Below are 21,942 nucleotides of genomic sequence, written 5' to 3'. Positions count from 1 at the left end.
GGGGCAAGACATCACTTTTAAAAGGCTGATCACTCTTCCCCAAGGACCCATGAATGGAATAATGAATATATGAAATTACTTGTAAAAGTTCTTCATTTCTTCACCCCCATTTGTCTATTATATTTTGATTATTTATTTGGGACTGTTTTGTATAGACCAACAATATTTCTTTTCTCACTCTTGATTCTTGTATCTTCTCATCCCAAATTCTCCATTAAAAAATCTTCCGTTGCCCTTTGATTATATATTTCTACTCGGTCCTAGAGATCAAGAACTTGATTATTGAGATCAAGAACCCATAAACAAACCTTACGAAACAAGTCGTAACAGATTACCTCACAATTTATAGATATTAATTTAAAAATAAATAAAATAATATTAGTAAATATTTGTTATATTTATTTATTAGTTTGTACTAAATTCTAAAAATATTATTAGATATTGCATATAGTATAATTTTGGAGTGAGTTAATTAAAGAACGAATGCCACGTGATTAATGCAATGCGAGCATTCTTCAAGCTCGCTTGGGCGCGTCTCTCTCTCCTCTTAGGCGCACCGATCTTGTATCAGCATCGGCAGGTCATTACTCCGGTTAGGGCCTAGGGTTCTGGGTTTGCGAGAGAGAAAATGTCACATCCGGGAAAATTGATGCCGAATCTGGACAAGAACAGCACAAAGCTCCTCAACCTCACCGTCCTTCAGAGGATGGATCCTCACATCGAGGAGATTTTGATGACTGCCACCCATGTCACCTTCTACGAGTTCAACATCGACCTTAATCAATGGGTTAGTCAGTTTTTCTCCTCCCCTTTCTTGCTGTTCTCGAATTAGTCGTCAATTACATTTTCATGCATCCTTAATTGAGTATATATTTGTGTACAAAGTGTTGGGTGTTTGAGTTGACATTGTTTACCTTCTGAAATAGGTTTTTTTCTCACATATATATAATAATTCAAAAATTTTAATCTTGTGCAGAGTCGCAAAGATGTTGAAGGGTCTCTATTCGTTGTAAAGAGGTAGGTCTTTGGCTTTGTTATTTCCATTCCGTGAGGTACATTACCAACACACTTGTAGGATTTCAATTAAAATGCAAATTTGACTGTGCTTTGATATCTATATATCTATATATCTATATATATCTACCATCACATCTGAAGTTAAATAAATTTCTTAGCACTAAATATAATACAGTTGTAATATTATGTCTACATAGAGGATCAATATGGCAATATAGTCTGGCACTTATCAGTTATCACCGAGTTTAGAATGGATGAGGTTCCCTTAGCCTACCACATCATTTCATCACTCAACTTTTTGCATGGTTTTGCTAGTTAGTTGAAGGTTATGTAGGATTCCCGATTTGCTGTGTGAAACCAGTTGGTTTTGGCAGTTTTATAAATTTCTTTTTGTTTGAAGATACTATTTTACTGGAACTAAGTGAATTATGACAAAGTATTTGTGTTTTCGTTATTGGCATTGCAGGAGCACTCAACCACGATTTCAGTTTGTTGTTATGAACAGGAGAAACACAGGTTGGTTGATAATTTTTCTCCTTACCTTGATGACTGTATATTTGGGTTGACACAATTGGCTTCTATGAAGTATATTATTATTTTAAGGGTTAATAACCTTAAAATTTTCAAATCTCAAGGAATTAAATCCTAGAGATATTTTTTCTTTGTTGTCTCTTTTGGTTACTGGTGAGGAAATTATTGTTTTTCCGTGCAATTGAATTTCTTTACTACTACACTATCCTTAATTTTAAGTTCATCTAAGGATGTGAGATATGGTACATATTCTAATTACTGTGGTGTTTGCACATTCTAGTGGAGATATAAGTGATTGAGTGTTCATTGTTCTAATATGTAACTTGCAATGATTTGTTTTAATACAAGAGGTATTTTGGTTAAAAACATTTGTTCTGACATTGCATGTAAGGATATAGTGACATATAATTGGTATTCTATTTATGAATTATTGTCTTAGTCTATCCTAAAAGTGGATTAAGGATCTTAAATGATTTGTTTTAATACAAGCTGTCTTTTGGTTAAAAACATTTGTTCTGACATTGAATGTAAGGATATAGTGACATATTATTGGTATTCTATTTACGAATTATTGTCTTAGTCTATCCTAAAAGTGGATTAAGGCTCTTAAATGATTTTTGGTACAAAAGTGGGTTAACCAAATATGGAATCAAGAGTTTACATGCCACAAGAATTCTTCTACACTTAAAAAAGAAAGATATGTGACAAAAATTCTGGCAATTGTACTTTTGAATTGCTTGACAATTGCCAGAATGATCTAATTTATAGTTGTAGAGTGATTTTTTTGCTAGTTGTAATATAAAACTTAAGAATATATTTGAGTAGTCTTATTATTATTTTATTTTTATAAATTGTATAAAATGCTCATGATATTAAGCCTATAAATACCCCTATGTACCTAGTATTAGAATACAAGAAACAAAGTATAGGTGTAGTGAAGCTCTAGACAATTTTCTATCTATCAATATATTAATCTTCTTTTTCCTCTAACACAGTGGTATCAAAGCCTGATTCTAACAGTTGAGGCATTTTTCAAATTTCTAGTCTCATAAAAGAAAATTATGATGTCTTCTAGTGCACTATTGGTTATGCAGGCATTTTTGAAATTAGTGTGCAAAACTAGGACCTACCCATAGATGAAGTTATTTGTTTCAAAATGTGAAGGTTGTGTATGACAAGAAAGAAGGATCGTTATGGTTTCAGCCTCATCCATCAATCATTGTTTGGATGATTGGATGTTTGATAAGGTAGTCAATGCTACCACCTTGAAAGAAGTTTGAGATATTTTAACAAATTCTTTTCAATATGTTGTCAAACTTTATATAAGGTGAGATTTTGATCACTAAGGAGTGATTTTGATGCCTCGAAGGCAAAAGAATCCTAGCCCATACCAGAATATTGTTTATAAACTAAATGAAAAGATATGAAGAGATTTGCCTTCTTACAGGCTCAAATTCATGTCTTGTCAAAATCTTTGTCAGTGCATGTTTTTTTTTTTACGAAATTCAAAACTTGAAACTTGTTATCAACTAGATCCCCTAGAAACACACTTGTCTTCTTACATGCTGCACCTTCTTCCAAGGTACTATTCAATAGAGAACATATTTCCATGAAAGATATAGAACTCAAGTATATCAAGTTGTCCATATCTTAACAAAGAAAGTGAAGGAAGATTTTGAGAGTTACTGTAGTAAAGAGTTCTAAATTATGGTGCAGTGTTGGAAGTTGAACTTTTGAGTTTCTTGAATGATTTTATTTTTTTGACATATACTTTCTAAAGTGAGTCTTTGATAGTTGTAATCTAGAGGTGTAAGAATGCTTCAATTAATCTCCTTTTCAAGGATATTAAATGTGTATGGACTGCTCATTAGATTGAGCTTAAAAATACTCCTATGCATAAAATACAAGAAATCAAGTAAAGTTTTAGAGAAGGTCTATTGAAGCTGTTTTCTTTGAAAACATCTTCTCCACCTTCCTCTTCTAACAAACAACATGCCCATTCTTAATGGATAGAGTGTTAGATTGCTAGATCAACACAAAGGACATGAATACTAAATGGAAATGTGGCAGTGGTATTTTGATAATTAGAAACAGTAAGAAAAACAAGAATGTGCATATGCTTGAGCTAAAGGAAGTTAACACTAAAGATGAAAAATGGAGTGAATTGGTTTGGTCATGCAGTAATGAAACTTCAATCAACTCCTGTGTGGTAAAATTATAGTTTGCAAATAGAAAGAGAATGATAGGACAAGGTAGACTAACACTGACATATTTTTAGAAGCTCTTGTAAGAAGTATATGATAACATGCTAGTTTAATAAACTTATTCAGATGGTGGAGCGTCTTATAAAAATATAATTCGTATAAAAGCTTTGTTATGTTAATGGTTGGTATACCTTCATAGTGTTCTCATATCATCAAATTCAGATTCACGTAATTTATTTGTAAAGTTTTACACATTGCAACTCATGCGGTCAACTTTTTTTATTACAAGTGTTCTTGTTGGTTTTCCTAGATTTCTTCATATGGATGATTATAGTAAGCATGAAATGAAAACAATGGGGAGGGCCAATCCTTGACTTTTCAAAATGTTTGTTCCTGTGAACAGAAAATCTGGTTGAAGATCTTCTTGGAGATTTTGAATATGAAGTTCAACTTCCGTATTTGTTGTACCGCAATGCAACTCAGGAAGTGAATGGAATATGGTTCTATAATCAACGCGAATGTGAAGAAGTTGCTAGTCTTTTCAACAGGTATTGTTTCTTCCATATGTTTTTATTACGAAAATAAATTGGAGAAATGCTATTGTCGGGTTTCATTACTAGAGGACTTGTCAAAGCATATTTTGTTAATGGAGTTATTTGACAACTTAACTTTGAGGATGTTTAAATATATTTTAATTTTTTCTGCATTATGGGATACATGATTAAATTAGTACATCTAAATTATATGTTCTAGCTATATTTGTTTAAGATAAGATTACATTTAGAGTAGAAATCAGTATATTTCTGAATTTTATACTGTCAACTTGTTAGAAGACTTAATCATGCCAGTTACAATATCAATTATATATGCTCAATGAGACAATGACCTAGATGATATATGAGTTAGGTTATTTATTATTGATCCACAAGAATTTTAGCTGAAAAAAATGAAGATGCATAATATGTTACAATTAGGGTTTCAGGGGCCTTAAATATTTCAGAATGAATGGACAGTCAGGATTAAAAGAGGGACAGATTCATGCACAGAAAGAGAGCACAATTGGGAGACTTGGTTTTAGGGTATCAAGAATGTTTGCATGTGTGGCTTATGTGGAAAAGAAGCCAGAAGAAGCAATTAGGCAGGAAAATTATATTAGAGAGAAATAAAAGTAACTTTTTGAAAAAGGTCAACTTTTCATTGAAATTAAAACGCAAGATGCGTTTAGTAAATTACAGATGGGAGGGAGAAGAGAAACAAAAACAAAAAATAGAAGGAGAAGAAAAAGAAAAAGACTAAATGCCAATAAGTTCAAAAAATTCCCAACGCGTACAAAATCCCTTTTACGAATAGAAGCAAACGCATGGAGCATAAAGCCTTTGATTCTTTCAGCTCCAAAACTTTTCTCTTGGAATGTCCTTTTATTTCTTTCTTTCCATATTGCCCACCGCATTATGAGGGGTATAGGCTTCCAATCATCACTGATGCTATTGTTTGCTCCCCACCTTATCCATTTTTCCCAGAAGTCAGCGACGGTAAGCGGCATTTCCCACTGAAACTTGAGAATGTTTTGCAGAACGACCCACATGTCTCTGACAAGGTCACAAAGGAGAAGAATGTGATCGATAGTTTCCTCGTTCTTCTTACAGAGACAACACCTACTGGCCAAATGCATCCCTTTTTTTATAAGTTTGACTGTCGTTAAAACTCCCCCTTGAATTGCTTCCCACGCAAAAAATGAAATCCTACAAGGGATTTTGGATTTTGGATTTCCACACTTCCTTCCAAGGGAACCGAGTTGGTGCCCCTTGAATGGTCGCATGGTAGATAGCACTAGTCTTAAAATCCGGGGAGCCAATCAGAGTAAAACTATCATCAGACTCCGGTTGAATTGTAACTTGCTTTAGGGTCTCCACTACGCTGGCAAGTCTGTCATTTTCAGCGAGCGAAAGGCGGCGATGCGATGTGATTCTCCATTCAGTGAGGCCAGATGTAGCTCTATAGAAGTCAGCCACTCTTGTTTTCTTTTTGTTTGAGATCTCATGTAAGTCCCAAAATGATTCAACCAATTTCCCCTGGGATGCCACGTGTTGTTCCAGAAATAATTTTTCTTTCCGTTTCCCACTAAGAAGGAGAGGAGATGGTAAAGGGTCTTCCACGTCCTTGTAATGTGCCCCCATATGCTACTACTCTTGTGAGATCTCCCTGAAAGAGGCATCCATTTATTATCACGAAGACCATACTTGGCGATGATAACATTCTTCCAAAGACTGTCATTCTCATTTTTAAACCTTGTCAATAGCGCCCGTAGCGCTAGCTATAGCGAATAGCGTAGCGTAGCGCCCACTTGTAGCTATAAGGGGCTATAGGCTACGCACTTTCAAATAGCGCCGCTTTTGTAGCTATAGCTCCTATAGCGCCAAAAGCTATTGCCCCTTGTAGCGACGCTTTTACAAAATTAATATTAATTATGACTTTTCATCTCCCAAAATTTTTAAATTTTAAATTTTTTTTTTACTCTTCCCCTTCTTTGCACTCTTCTTTTATTCTCTTATTATTTTTTCCTCTCTAGTCTTTTCCAATTATTTTCTCTTCTTTCCTCTAATCTTATTTCTACATTTCTTCTCTAGCCTTTTCTTATCCCTCATTCTCTTCTTTCCTTTAGCCTTTTCTTATCCTTCATTCTCTTATTTTCTCTTCATCTACACATTTAAGAAGCTCGAAGGCAATCACATCTAAGTCAAGGGAGAAAAGACCAATAGGAACATTTTAACACATTTGATCTTTTAGATGAATTTGATTTTGATGCCAAGCATTATGCAATTTCAAATGAAGAAGATGATCTCGATCTTCATTTTCATGATGACAATGAATTTTAGATTATGTTTTGAACTTTTTCTAGTTTAAGAATTGATGATTTTATGTTTTGAACTTTTATTTTTGTGATGTTTTTTATTTTTGATATTTACATGTTTTTTACGCTTTATTTTCAAATAGCCCTCGCTACGCTATTCGCTTTACGCTATAGCCATTAACAGCTTTGGCGCTATTTAGCGCTATACGCTATTGACAACTATGCCTCCACCACCACTTGCAAAGGAGAGAAGTTTTAAAAAGAGAGATGTCTTTAATTCCAAGATCACCTTCAGAGATTTTGAGTTTTGTGATGTCCCACCTGACCAGATGAGTGACCCTTGTAGAGTTAGTGTTGCCCCAGAGTAAGTTTCTCATGATAGATTCAATTTTGTTTTCCATAGAGACTGGGATAGGGAAGAGGGACATAGTGAAAGTGGAGATTGTGGCAAGAGAGTTCTTCACGAGGACAAGTCTGCCGCCTTTGGAGAGAAGTTTTCTTTTCCAAAGAGCCAATTTGGCCTCCATTTTCTCAACAATAGGGTTCCAGATGTCCTTACAACTAGTCTTGACTCCAAGAGGAAAACCTAAGTACTTAGAAGTAAGAGGGTCAGTTTTCAATCCCAAAATGTTAGCCAATGCATGTGTGTTTGGGATGTCACCACTGAAAAAAAGCTCTGACTTATCTCTATTAATCTTGAGTCCCGAACACGCCTCAAAGATGATGAGGATCTTCCTAAGAATATGGAGGTTATTGTAAGTGGGCTCAGTAAGACAAAGTGTATCATCTGCAAAAAGAAAAAGAAGATGAGTGATGAAGTTAGCCCGTCTCGATGTTCCCAAATTTATCCCTCTGAAAAGCCTTGTGGTGGTTGCCTTCTCGAAAAGCTTAGATAATCCTTCCATGGAGATAGTAAACAAAATGGGCGAAAGAGGATCCCCTGTCTAAGACCCCTCGAGCTCTCAAAAACCCGCAAACTTCACCGTTAATAATGATAGAGAACCTGGGTTTAGAGATGCATGTTTTGATCCACTTTCTCCACTTTTCCCTAAAACCCATCTTTTTGAGGATGAAAAGAAGGAAAGAAACAACTTATTAGCAGTATAAATACATAATTGTATCTACTTACCAGAATATCTTGAAAATTGTAACCTTTCTTGATTTCTCTTGATCCAAATCTTTTCTCATGTTTTCCAGTTTGTCCAGTAGTGAGGTAGTCAAACATAGTTGGCCTTTTTTATATTATCTTATTATTTAATTCATCCATGTTTATGAATCTTAGTTAACTTGATATATGAGAAGATCTATGAAATGAAATAGCTCCAAAGTACTAATATTGGATACATTTTGATGATGTATTATCTTTTTATTTTTGTCAGAACTCTAATTTCTTATACCAACTTGGTTTCATGCTTATCTCAGGATTTTGAGTGCATACTCTAAGGTTCCACCAAAAGCAAATGTATCCTCCAACAAAAGGTTAGTGGAAGCTTCTAAAGAAAAACTCACTCTTAACTAGAAGAGTTAAAATCTATTGTATATTTTCATCAGTATACATCGTTCAAAACTTGGGTTTTTATTAGTGCATTGTTATACAGTATACTACTAATTTGCTTTAAATTCCAACCTCTGGTAAAGTAGTAGTTGTTAATTTCTACATGTTTTCTAAAGTTTGAGGAACTAAAAGCATCCCCTCTCCACATATATACATGAAACTTTTAAGGGGAAGTGTACCCACGAGCTAGATTAAGAGGTTCAGTAACACCCTTCCATTTTATTTAAAAGTAAAATAGAAAAAAAATAAACAGCCCCTTTTTTCCTACTCATAAACAAAAGGGCTTTATTGGACCTCTTAAATTAATTAGCCGGTACACTCGCTCTTTTAATGGTTCATATATATATATATATATATTTGTCCATTTTTAAAAGTTCATGTAATATGTGCCCTTTTATCCTGGAAATTGCATTGCTCAACAGTTTTGAGTTTTATACTGTTCATTTGATCTAAATTTACAATCTATTGTATACTGTTCTTTTTATATGTTTTCAAGTGAGTTTGAGGAACTAGAAGCAGTTCCCACCACCGCGGTGATTGAAGGACCACTTGAACCATCTTTGGCACGCCCCTCTACTGTTGATGCATTAGAAGATTCATCATTTCTGAACTTCTTTAATGTATGTATACTTCAGTAGTAATTGCTTTTTTTTTATTTGGGTCCATATTAATACTTAAATAATGAGTCTTATGCTGGAGTATGTGATCTGTTTGTTGATAAATTTGATTTCTTAAATTTCTATTTTAATATTGGAATTTTATTTTGCGGTACATCATCCATAGTGCATAAATGTGATTCTTTTCATTTCCGTAGGTGCTGTCATGTTATTCTTATAGTTCTAATTATTATTATTATTTTGTGAATAAGAATTTTACTGGCTTCTAAGATGATAGGATATAAAGAGGTACAATTAATGTACAATACATAAAAATAAATAATGAATTTTCTCAACCTAGAGACTCATACAACTGAAATCATACTGCAACTTGACTACCAACTTGGATAGACAATTTTAACTTTTTAGCATCTGATCCCCTTACTTTTATTGTTCCCATAGTTTGAATAGCACAAGATAAGTTATCTGTTCTGTTCAATTGTGAAAAATATCTTGTTCTGCCATCTCAATAAGTGAAAAGTGTAGAAGGTGGATCAAAACATGCATTTCAAAACCCATGTCCTCTATCAGTATTAATGGAGAAGTGTGCGGATTTATTAAGAGCTCAAGGGGTCTTAGCCAGGGAGACCCTTTCTCACCTTTTTGTTTACAATAGTGATGGAATCTTTGTCTAAGCTTCTCGAGAGAGCAACCAGTGCGGGGCTTTTTATGGGGATTAACATGATGGCGACAAGGTGAGAGAACACCATTTCATATCTGTTTTTCGCAGATGACACTCTTTGTCTAGCTGTGCCTACTGTAGATAACCTGCGGTCACTCAGGAATATTCTGATAATTTTTTAGGCTTATTCGGGGCTCAAGATTAACAGATACAAGTCTAAGAATTTTTCATTGGCGACACTCCTAATTCTTTGGTGTTGGCGAGCACATTGAGATTCAAAATTGGGTCCCATCCGTCGAAGTACCTTGGTCTCCCTCTTGGAACCAAGACAAGTTGGAAGGACATTTGAATCCTATTATTTAGAAAATGGGGATTAAACTGGCTCTCTAGATAAACAAACTTCTCTCTAAAGGTGGTAGGTTGATTCTAATTAATAATTCACTTGCGACTATTCCAGCCTTCACAATGTCTCTCTTTCCTATGCCAATGTCGGTGGCTAACAGAACTGAATCTCTGATGAGGAATTTTCTTTGGAGTAACTCCACCTCTTCAAGGGTTTCTCATCTGGTCAAATGAGACATTACGAAGTTGAGCATTTCGGATGGTGGCCTCGAGATCAAGGACCCACTCTCTTCAATAGTTCTCTGCTTTGCAAGTGGTGGTGGAAGACAATGGATGGATTCCACTTGCATGGAGATCCTTTCGGGGAAGAAGCTTATGGGGTCGTATTATTAAGACATGGGAGACTCTCCACCTTTCCTCTCATTCTAAGTGGGTAATGGCAAGAGAATTGATTTCTGGAATGACCTGTGGCTCTTGGTGGGTAAATTGGTAGATTCTTACAAAAACTTCTATGAGCTTACAAACAAGAAAAAGGCAAGAGTGGCTGATTTCTATAGAGCATCTCCCAACCTTACTGATTGAAAAGATCACCTTCTATCGCCGTCTCTCTCACGTTGAGGAAGACAGACTTTCATGCCTTGTCCAAACTTTGATGTAGCTTGTTTTATCAAGAAATACTTCGAGTTCTTGTTTTTAAATAGTTTTGGCTCTTATATATCCGTAGTTGGGATTTGTCGTTTCTTCGGGGTCGTAACAATCACTTCAAGCAGTGGAAAAGTCGACCTTTAAAAAATGAAATTCTGGGTTTGAAGCAATGTGGATAATAGCTTGATTATGATACTACACTCTCATTTTTTTTTTTTGTGTCTGCATATCCCTAACTCAACCAGCAATTTGCAATAGCCATAAGGTCACACATAGTTGGGCTAGATTGACATTTCTACTTCGGTACTTAATCATGATACCACATTTTGTACTAGGCCAACTATCTTTCGCAAAATGACCTAATAAGCATCACCAAAGACGTGTATTTTATTTATAGCCTCCTTTTTTTTTACATTATTCGTTGAAAAGGTGGACCTTTAATATATTTGCATTCTTGTTGAAGCTATAAACAGACAAACCACACTAGTCTTGTTACTGTAGAGTTTAATTTTTATCAACATCCTCCTGTACATTTCTTGATTAGGGATTAAAATAACCTATTTTCAGCTATCATCTTCACATTTAGAACAATTGGGGTAGCTGATGGTTTAAAACTTGACCATCCTATCTTCCATGAGGAAATTACACATTGTATTTACTTTAAGCAATAGCGCCATTTGCCCATATCTTTAATTTGGGACATCTTCTAAAGAAAATTATTTTATGCAATTCCATCTTTGTTTCATTCCCTGTTGTCATAGTATCAACATCATAGATAACTACCCCACCACCAAGGTAGCCCAGTGGTGAGAGTCGACTTAAGAGATCAAAAGGTCACGGGTTCGATTCCATTTGGAAGCGCTTTGGGTGTCTAGCTAGTTCTTCTTCTTTAATTCCCAAAAAAAAAACATCATAGAGAACTAGGAATGTACACCCAGTTTAGGTATTGAAGTTGACTTCCACTACATTAGGACCACCTTCCTGAAAATCATCTTTCACATTCTTTTCAAAGTAGAGTCTTTTCAGTGGAGGTGATTGATGAGAGGTAGGAGTTAGGTGCGGTGGCTAGTACTTGTCAAACTCTGAACGATGATGCAAGCACAAATCAGATTTTATTGCAAGGGATTGGAATTTTAGTTTGTTTCTTTGATTCCCCATTTTCTTTTTAATTTTTTTTCATTTGTGTAGCCTTATAACTTTTTTCCTTTTGACTAGGGCCTTGTTTGATATGGGGTTATTTAAAAAAAACGTTAGATGTGGGTTATAAAAAATCAGGTTATTTTGAATTATTTGAGTAAAAATACATTAGGGGTACAAAATTATAATGAATAAAAAACATTTTGGTATGTTTGTTAATGTTTGAATGATGTGATGGTAGATTTGATTGTGGGTCATTTGGAATAAAAATTCCAAATAATCCACATCCAACAAGGCCTAGATCTTACTTTCTATTTCCTTGTTCTGGGGATATTGCGCTAAGAAAACACAAATAATACCAGCTTTAATCAATGGAATTATTCAGAAGACAGATTTTCTCTCAAGGATGCCTTTTATCAACTTGAAAATTCTTCTCGAGGGAAATACTATTTGTTGATTCAATACATTTGAGTGATATCTCTTCTGTAGATGACTCTTGCAGCTTTATTTCTTCCTTCAGTAGGATACAGACATGCAACTTAAGTCTTCAAAGGTTTGGGCATTGTTACTATGAGCTGCCTATTATGCATAGAACATGTTTAGCTACCTGATTGAAAGATGATTGAATAAAATTTGTGAGTTAGAACTTATAGTATAACTTAAAAAGGAAGATGTGTAAGTGGTACATGAAATCACATGGAACATTTTAGCCTATTTGGAAACTTGTATTTTCTCACCATCACAATCACAATCACATTGGTAAAACCAATTCATTGATCCATAGTTTTCTCAAAGATCTCATAAGACATGGTGAAAACCATAAAACCATTACAGTTCAATTTATGACCAGAATCACCAGATTAGTCAATTACATTGGAGATTGCTGAAGTAAAAAGTGAAAATGTATGTTTTTTATTTATTTTTTGCATTTGATATGATAACTGTAATTTGGATGAAACTTCATTTGGTATATAATTTTGTCAGCTTTTTATATTTGTATTTTTACCAATCTTATTTTTTTTTTTTTTTTTTTTTTGAGAACGCTGGGTTCCGCTGCTCCTATGGAGTGCGACTAATCCCCGCGGGTTAAGTACATAGCCCGCAAACATACTTAACCAATTAACCAGACGCAGAATTTGCCGCCTGACGGGCTCGAACCCAGGACCTCATGGAGGCCTGGAGGATATCCACCTCTTGTTGCCACTAGGCTAGAAGAGGGGATCCATTTTACCCTTACTATAAGATGGTTGGGGAGTAATAACAAGGAGGGTCACATTTTCTTTTATTTTTTTCCCTTAGGCTTAGGACGATTGGAAGAATAGGCATAAATATGGTGCCAAATTTTAGATTGTGGTCCAGAAATTTTTAGTAATCACCTTTTTAGCCAAATGTATTGAGCTTTTTTATTAAATTAACAAAATCCTATTTGACAAAACAGCTCAAATTATAGTTCAGTAGAGTTTTATAATTTTTTTAGTTGCATTTTGTCTTACACACGAAGGGGGCAGCTGTTTTCCGAAAACATGGATGCTTGCTTAATAATACTCTAAATTGGATAAGTTGAATTCCTCCTTATTCACAGTTTGTTTTACCCTGTCTGGACTATTCTTTCACTTATGTTTTTTTGTATGAAATTATTGCAGACAGCTATTAATATTGGGCACAATGGTCCTGGTATAGCTAACTCTGGACAACCCTATCATGCTCCAGTTCCTCCTTTACCCTTACATGCAGCTGCTTCTGTTATTACTACCCATCCTACACCAGCCATGCAAGTACCATCATCATTCCCCCCTCCCATATCATCTGCCCCTCCTAGGTCATTCAATGGAAATCAGGGTCTAATCAACAACAATAGAATTGCCAATCTTGTGAAACCGTCTTCTTTTGTCCCACAGCCGCCTTTTACTACCTCATCTTCTTCATTAGTGGCACCACCGCAGCCAATGTCTTCTCCATTGCCTCATGCTGCTTTCCATCATGTTCCAAATATGGAGCGCCCTCATGGAGCTCCATTACTTCAACCTTTTCCACCACCTGCACCACCACTATCACTTACACCTAGTTCTACCTCTTTAAATAATGCAACTATCAGCAGAGATTCAGTCCGTAATGCACTTTTGGCACTTGCTGAGGTATTTTTCCCAGTTATCTTCTTATTTACAATTTATAGTTTTAAGAACTTATATGACCACTTACCATTAGTTATCTCTGTTAGATTTTGTTTGATGTAGGGTTATTCGGAAAAAAAAAAATCTTGTTCGATAAAAAAGTGGATTATTTGAGTTGAATGACTACAATATCATTTGCATTTAATATTTTAAAATGTTATAAAAAATAAATGAACACTATGTTTGTTGATGATGGGATAAGGTCTTAGTTACATAGATGATATTAATATGTCCATTTGGAAATATATTTTAGAAACTTATGGGCAGTTTCTTATCTTCCAAAAACAGAAAGTAATAGCAAATAATACGTTTTAGGTAACAAAAAAATGAAGAAATAAATTTATATATTTCTCACTGACTAAAATAAAATGCCCGGTTTATCCCTTATGGATTTTCATTTTATTTCAGGAGAATCAATTCATCAACATGTTTTACCAACCCTTTTGGATTTTCATTTTATTTCAGGAGAATCAGTTCATCGACATGTTTTACCAAGCATTGCTGAAAGTTCATCAGTCATGACCTCTGCTCAGATTGATAGACTTCCCTTGTCGAATATAAAGTGCTTTCCATGTAATATTGTTGATGTGTATATATTAGCTAAAAGCAGTTTTTGATAAAAGAAAAGAGATTCAGGCTGCAGAATGCTCTCTTCCTTTCAAGCGATTACTGAATTAAGTAGATTGTACTTGTTATCTTTGTCAGTTTCCTTTTGTATTAGACTATTGTTTTCCAGTGTAACAAACTATTTCTTGTATGTATATTCCAATTCCTGCTTTGAGTTTGATGTTGATTGATTATGAAAAAGTGATTTACAAAAATCAAGGAGCTTGGGGAATTTAAATTTTCCCAAACTTCTCATAGAAAGGGTCACAACCAAAATTATGATCTGCAGAAACGTACAAACGAGTAAGAAATCTTGGGTATTGATATCAACATTCTCTCGTTTTTATCTATATAGGATGAAATGCTCATCTAATATCCACTTAACCTTTTGGACAAGTTAAGGCTTGTATAGATTGAATGATAGTGACTGTCTCTAATGTTTTGAGCTCTCAACAACCAAGAATGTGATGTGGAAATGGCAAAATTCCAAGGAATTGAAAATTGAGTGATTATATCATTTCTTGGTTTCTTATTTTTAAAATGTCTTTGATCATAAAGTGCACCTTCACAAATGTTCTCATTTTTTTTTGTTACAGATTGAACTTTTGTTGCAGTAATAATATTATATCAGGTTAAAAAAACAAAATTCAAAAAGATAACCAATTCATTTCTGAGTATGGTTTTATTGAAATTCAAAAAGATAATCAATTCATTTCGAGTTTAACCTGAAGCTCGAAATTCAAAAAGATAATCAATTCAAGCACTAATACAGGTGAGCGCTCCACTTCAATTTTAATACATATGTTTTACAATTCAGATCTTCTGCTACCAATTGCTGTGTTCCCCTGTGGCGGACCAATCAGATTGCAGCATTATTATTTTAATAATAAATCAATCTGGGGAGGAGACGGAGGGAGGGAGAATCCGGAATCCGGGTTTCGGCCCGGGTTCACACAAGACGCCGTTAACGGCAGCGCCTATTAACGACATCAATTAATATAATAATCATATAGCACCCAGATAAGATATCTTCGCTCAGGGCACCGTGTTAGAGGGAAGGGTGAGATGCGATGGGAGCGAAGATTTACACGCCCGTTGCCCTGACCCTCATGTAAACCCCCCATACCCACCCATGAGAAGACCGCTTGCCTTCCATGAAAATACAATTACACGTCTATGTAAAGACCAAATTGACAGGGATTTTATATTTACGTTTATTAAATATTAATTTAATTTATTAAAAAACAAATGCAGCGATATAATATTCGCTTCAAGTAATTCATTCATTTTTTTTCTAGTAATTTTATTTCATTTTTTATTTCATTTTTTCGGCTTAGAGACCCTCAGGAGCGAAGATATATTTGCTTCAATTAATTTTAATAAAAACATCATGTAAACCCCCCAACCCACCCATGAGAAGACCGCCTGCCTGCCATGGAAAGACACTTACCCGTGCATGTAAAGACCCAAATGACATTGATTTTATATTTCCGTTTATTAAATATTAAATTAATTTATTAAAAATCACATGCAACAACCGAACAAATCTTCGCCTCAATTACTTGGCTATTTTATTTTTATTAATTTTATATTTCCGTTTATTAATAAATGTAAATTCAATTAATTTAAAATGACATTCAGTAAACGACCAAATATTCGCTTTAATTTTATTTTTCGAGGAGACGATTGAAAGCGAAGATTTCTTCTTTTCAATTATTTTTAGCCTGACGTTCATGTAAAAACCCCTCCCCTCCCATGAGAAGCCAACTTGCCTGTCATGTAAATTCACTTACCCGTGCATTTACATCCCGCGAATAAATCTTCGCTTCGAATAACAGTTTTTATTTTCAATTTTATTTTTGAATTTTTTTAAGAAGTTACGATATCGAACGAATATTTATTCGCTTCCATTACTAGTTGATATAATTTCAATTTCCCGCTACAATCCCACTCTCCATCATTTTCATTTTCATAAGCAACTGTTCATATTCTTCTCTCTCTATCTCCCGGCGATAATCCAAACAATCAACGTCGAAACCCTAGATATTTCTTTTATTCTACAAGGATTTCTTCTGAAGATGTCAGGGAACCAAGGCAACAACATGGAAGTGGATACCATCGACTCCCAAGAGGTCGTCTTGGAAGTCTGTAGGAGCATAAACGAAAACGAAACTGCCCCAACTCCTGCATCCAACGTCAATCCCAACAATAAACTAGAGAGGTATGTTAATCTTATTGTGTTTATACTAATTTTACACCTGTTTATTCACTTTATTTCGTTAAATACTGATTTATGCTATCCCACCAAAAATAATGACTTCGAGGTTTAATAACTTTACATATGAAAGGAAGAGGAAGAGAAATCCGAAGACGAATACTAAGTCGTCATCGACTGCTGAATCAGTTTCCACAGTTGTTGTCGAAGCTACTGATGTTGCTGTAGGTACTACCCATTTTGATGAGATTTTACCACCACCTTTTCCCCCTCAAAAAAAACCCAATGTTATTCCTACCTCCACTCCAACAGTCGATGAAGAGTTACCAGAACCACCCCCAGAAACCACTAATATTTCTCCGTGTACTACCCCATTCGATGAAGAGTTACCACCATCTCCCCCAAAAACCAAAACCCTCAAGAAACGTAAACTGACATTTCTAACCAGATCATCACCTCATGGCCTCGCTCAACTGATTCCTAAATTGAGCGTAGAACAGAGGGAAACCGTGAAGGAAATCGGGTTTGGTTCTCTTCTTACAATGGGTGTCTCCAAGTGCCTGGCGCATTTTTCCAGACACGTAATCCAATGTTTTGACCCGGATAAGAGTTCTCTGGTATTGGACAACGGTGATGAGATCCTTATCGATGAAGATCTCGTACAACTCGTGATGAACCTCCCTAGAGGGGCAACGAACGTAGTCGAGTCCGTTGGGGGGGACAAGACTAAGGACCCTGATTATTTGACTCAAAAGCTCCCGAAACACTTTCTATGATCCCCAAGATATTAAGTAACACAAGTGCAGACAACGATTTCAAAATCGACTTCGTTGTCTTTGTTGTCTCAAGTTTTTTATGTCCAGTTCAAAATTCACGAGCCAGGTAAACATGTATTCAAACCTATTATATATCTAATTGTATTTGTGAATACTAACACTTGTATTTTTTTCATTTCAGGTTCAAAAATCTCAAATCCTTAATGGATGTTGATAACATAAAGGAACTGAACTGGTGCCACTTCACACTACAACGATTGGTTGACAGTGTAAGAAGTTGGAAAGAAAAAGCAAGTAAAGATAAAAATCCATATTTCGATGGACCTATAACCCTTTTATTGGTAAGTATTGTTGCCTCTCTTGTATATGATTTATAGATATGTAATATTTTCTAACATGTTTCTCATTCCTTTACTCCAGATTTGCTACCTAGATGGTGTTTTTGTGGAAGGTGAACGTATCCCCTACGAAAGGAAATTTCCAATAATCTCTTGCTGGGATGACGTCACCGTGTTAGAGTTTACCAACTTAGAAGTTCGTGCCGGTGGTTTTGGGCTGGGCAGGGCAAGGGCGCGCCTAGCAGGTAAACAACCCGAGAATCCAGTTGACTCGGTTGAATTAAAAGAAGACGATAATGAGGTATGTGGAAACAATAAATGGACTCCCATTGTTCTTTATTATCCTGTTTTCAAGATTAATGAAATCTGTTTTTCATAATGTACAGATGTTGACATCCAAAATCCTGCAAACTTTTAAAGATACCTCCCAACAGCTGAATTACTTATCAGGGGAGTTGGAGAAACGCAACATCGATCCAAAGCCCTTTTTTGAGGCCGGTTTCCTGAACCTCAGAGAGTCTGAAGGGTTCATGAAACACTTGAAGGTGGTGAACGATGGTGAGGTTCGTGTAGGTGTGGAAGATCCTACAAGGGAGGCACTTGGGGACACTTTACAGTGTGCGGGCTTGAAAATCAATAGTCCCCAGGTTGATTACACATGTGAGACTGCAGTGGAGGACCATGTAGACAATCCACCAGCACGGGTTGAACAGAATGATTTAGAGGATGCAATTATGCCCAATCAAGAAAATCGCTCAAATCACGTTGAACCGAATGATCTCGATGATGCCGTTCTGCACAATGAAGATCAGTCACTCCCTGTTCAACCGAAAGATGTTGAGGATGTAGGTCATGACATTGACGATGAATCACTCCTTGTTGAACAGGAAGATGTACAGGCTGCATTTCAGCCCATTCAAGCCAAGTCACCCCCTTCTCAACAGGACAAACCTGAGGATGCAGTTCTGCCCAACAAAGATGACTCATCCAGTGTTGAACCAACTGATCATCAGGGTGAAGTCAAGGAACCGGATGAGGTACCCAAAGTGCAGACACCCACTGTTGAAGACGATGATCAGGGTGAAGGGAAGGAACAGGTTGAGGAACCCAAAGCGCAGCATGTTGAACCAAATGATCAGGGTGAAGGGAAGGAACATGTTGCGGAACCCAAAGCTCAGTCTGTTGCACCAAATGATCAGGTTAAAGGCAAGGAAAAGGTTGAGGCTTCTAAGGCCGTTGAATCTTCTGAAGATGAAGATGAAGATGATGGGGGGGGGGGATGCATCAACATTAGAGAATATCCTAAGAGGAAGATCACGAAAATTCCTGTGCACCTTCAATCCCCTTACATGCAACAGGTTGCGGATATGTTGGACCACAACATAACCAACAAGGAACAGAGATTAGCCGATTTTGTGTTTGATGAAGACCTGCCTCCAATGTAAGTTACCTCTCATGTTTTTCGGAATTTCAAATATGAAATTAGTTAGTTATGGTCTTCTAAATGAATGTATTTTGCAGGGACGTTCTGTACGAAGGTGCACCGGGTAATATCACCCGTAAGCTATTTCAAACAGTGAAAATGGGTCATGAAATTGCGAGCGAAGTTGTGGACGCTTGGTCCATAATTGTGCACTTCAAATGCCGTAGGTTGCCAAGGCATGAACCACGAATAATTTGTTTTTCATCAATTTCACATGTAAGTGCTTCTCTTGTTTTGTGCTATGTATCCTTCAATGTTCATGACTTTGAGTCTCCACCCTTATTTAGCAGGTTAATCTGCAGTATGATAGGACCTTATTTTGTCAATCCCTTGAAGAAGACATGAGAAACTACCATGTCACAAAAGAAGACATCATCTTCGCTGACCTGGTATGTACATATCCCTCAATTCCAAGTAACGAGAATGCCATAAAATAACAAATGTTTATGTTCTTTTTGCAGATATTCCTACATGTCGTCACTTCTGGACATTTCTTTCTTGTATGTGTAAATATTAAAGACTCCCAAATCAATGTACTAGACAACTCCGGTCGTCCGCATAGAATGAAAATTTTGGACAAGTATGTCCAGTTGAGGAATCAACTCGATAGTTTTTCGACTTTCTTAGAAAGGCAGGGCATACAAAGATTTGCAGAAAAGGTTAAGAATTACAAGATAACGGCCCCAAAGCTGCCTTGGCAAGACCAAACAAACAAGACAGACTGTGGTGTATATTTAATGAGACATATGGAAACATATAGAGGAACGATGAAGGGTTGGTCGTGTGACATCAACAAAAATAATGTAAGTGTTATACCATATGTTATTCTATGACATTTAACAATTTTAAATGTTCTTTTACTTTCTCTTGTTCTTTTGAAGGCCGACGAAGCTTTGAGTACATTGAGGATAAAATATTTATACAGAATTCTTATGTCTGAGCACAATGTCAATAGGTTCAAGTTAAAGACTGCAATTAGATCAAGATATTAGGGATTTGTATGTGTTATACGGAATTATACTTGTTGGCGTGTCATTGGCTCGGAGCTCAACAATGCCAGGAGCAAGGTCTACAATTCCTGCCGTAAATGGATAAGTCCATGAATTAGGAACTGTATACATATTGTGTAATTAAACTTTACAAAGAATTTTAGTTGACATGAGTACAATAATGTAGATGCAGACAGATGGGGTAATTAAACTATTCATATAATTTTAATGATTTATTGTTACAATAAAGAATATGTTGTGTAATTTCAATTCTCAAAAAATGTTACTTCACATCTTGACAATAATGAACATGTATACATGCAGATTGTTTTTTATGAAATTTGATTTTCAAATACTTGTTCATTTATGTGTTAAATGAATAAATTAAGTGAAAGAAACATGAGGCGCATAAATATTCGCTTCAAATACTTTTTCTTAATTTAATAAACCCTTATAAAATTTATATGTGAAGACTCGAATTTCATGAAAGAAATATGAAGAGAATAAATATTCGCCTCAAATACTTATTTTCTATGAAGCGAATACATATTCGCCTCAAATAATTGTTCATGTAAAATCCCCACCCCATCCATGAGAAGCGGGATGACTTGTCATGTCATTACACTTACCCTGACATGTAAATACCAAATTCCACGTAAATATCAATTTTATCAAAGAAATATGAGGAGAATAAATATTCGCCCCAGATACTTGGTGAGGTTGAAGCGAACACATATTCGCCTCAATTTTATGTTTCATATTCTCAATTTGTAACTAAAATGATACTTAATATTAGTTGACTGGGGGCGAATAAATATTCGATTGATTTAGGTGTTTTTATTTTTTTAGAAATGAATTAGTGTGGTCATTCATTTGGTATTGCATAAAACTTCGCATGCATACATTCGACCTTGTTCTTGGTTTCAAATCCAACATACATACAATACTATATACATATCAGATTTCACATGAAACTGGAATTCGATAGTTGAGATGACAAAAGAACAGTGAACGGAGTATTGACGTCCATGCTGAAACTTTCGTCCCATTGTTGAGGAGTTGAGAACTGAGGAGTTATCGTTGGTATTGCATTTGATGGCTGGAAAGGAATATCAAATTTATTTAAAAGTATGTTATTATATGAATATTAATAACCCAATTATTAGTAAAGAAGGTAAGTCAGCAAATTCATACCGGAATCTGTGATTCACTAGTTATTCTTGTTGATTTTCTTTTTCTTGAGTTCTTCTCCAGTCCACCTTTCCTTCTCTTACCAGACTTTGTTGGCTTCTTAGTTTTGATTCCTTTCGCTTGAACAGGGGCACCCGCGGCAGAACATGATACACCGGTTGGTGGAGTTTGCATATTTATACTCTCCTGTAATTTTTTATCCACAAACGTACACTGCCTAAGCATAATTTCCCTGACATGCTTATAAGTGTCATCTCTTTCGGCTGCCTTGGTAAATAAATGCATGGACAAGCCACACAAATCTCTGTATCTTATGTTATGAAGTTCACTCAGATCAACATTACTACTGTCCACGATGGGATCAGTTCCAAATATTCCATCTTTGGCTGTTCTTGTCCACCTCTTCAATATCAACGCCGGAGGAATCTTCAACACGTCAATCGTTGTGAAAATCTTTAGGATGTGAGCACAAAAAATCCCTCCAAATTCAAATTTACAGCAGCTACACTCGATATTCTTATCATCATTCTTATGAACTGTAACTGTATGAGAGCATCTCCTAGTATGGGGTGTTACCTTATATTTTCTGTATGTGTCGACATCCTCTAACATT

At 35.6% G+C, this 21,942-nt stretch overlaps 1 protein-coding gene across 2 annotated transcripts; it reads left to right on the top strand.

Moving 5' to 3' along the window:
* Positions 1-498: 498 nt before the first annotated feature.
* On the top strand, positions 499-14,512 carry LOC124935822 (mRNA-decapping enzyme-like protein). Of its 2 annotated transcripts, none has more exons than XM_047476253.1 (8): positions 499-787; positions 977-1,017; positions 1,484-1,533; positions 4,156-4,300; positions 8,026-8,082; positions 8,655-8,778; positions 13,204-13,695; positions 14,140-14,512. In XM_047476253.1, the coding sequence occupies exons 1-8, from the start codon at positions 629-631 to the stop codon at positions 14,251-14,253; spliced, it is 1,182 nt and encodes a 393-aa protein (XP_047332209.1). In that variant the 5' UTR covers positions 499-628; the 3' UTR covers positions 14,254-14,512. The 2 variants fall into 2 exon arrangements, with proteins under 2 accessions (XP_047332209.1, XP_047332210.1); XM_047476254.1 differs by having other exon boundaries at positions 500-787; positions 14,197-14,512.
* Positions 14,513-21,942: the final 7,430 nt, after the last annotated feature.

This window comes from Impatiens glandulifera, chromosome 4, assembly GCF_907164915.1.
Source record: "Impatiens glandulifera chromosome 4, dImpGla2.1, whole genome shotgun sequence".
Lineage (NCBI taxonomy): Eukaryota > Viridiplantae > Streptophyta > Magnoliopsida > Ericales > Balsaminaceae > Impatiens > Impatiens glandulifera.
This window is presented reverse-complemented; position numbering and strand designations above follow the sequence as displayed.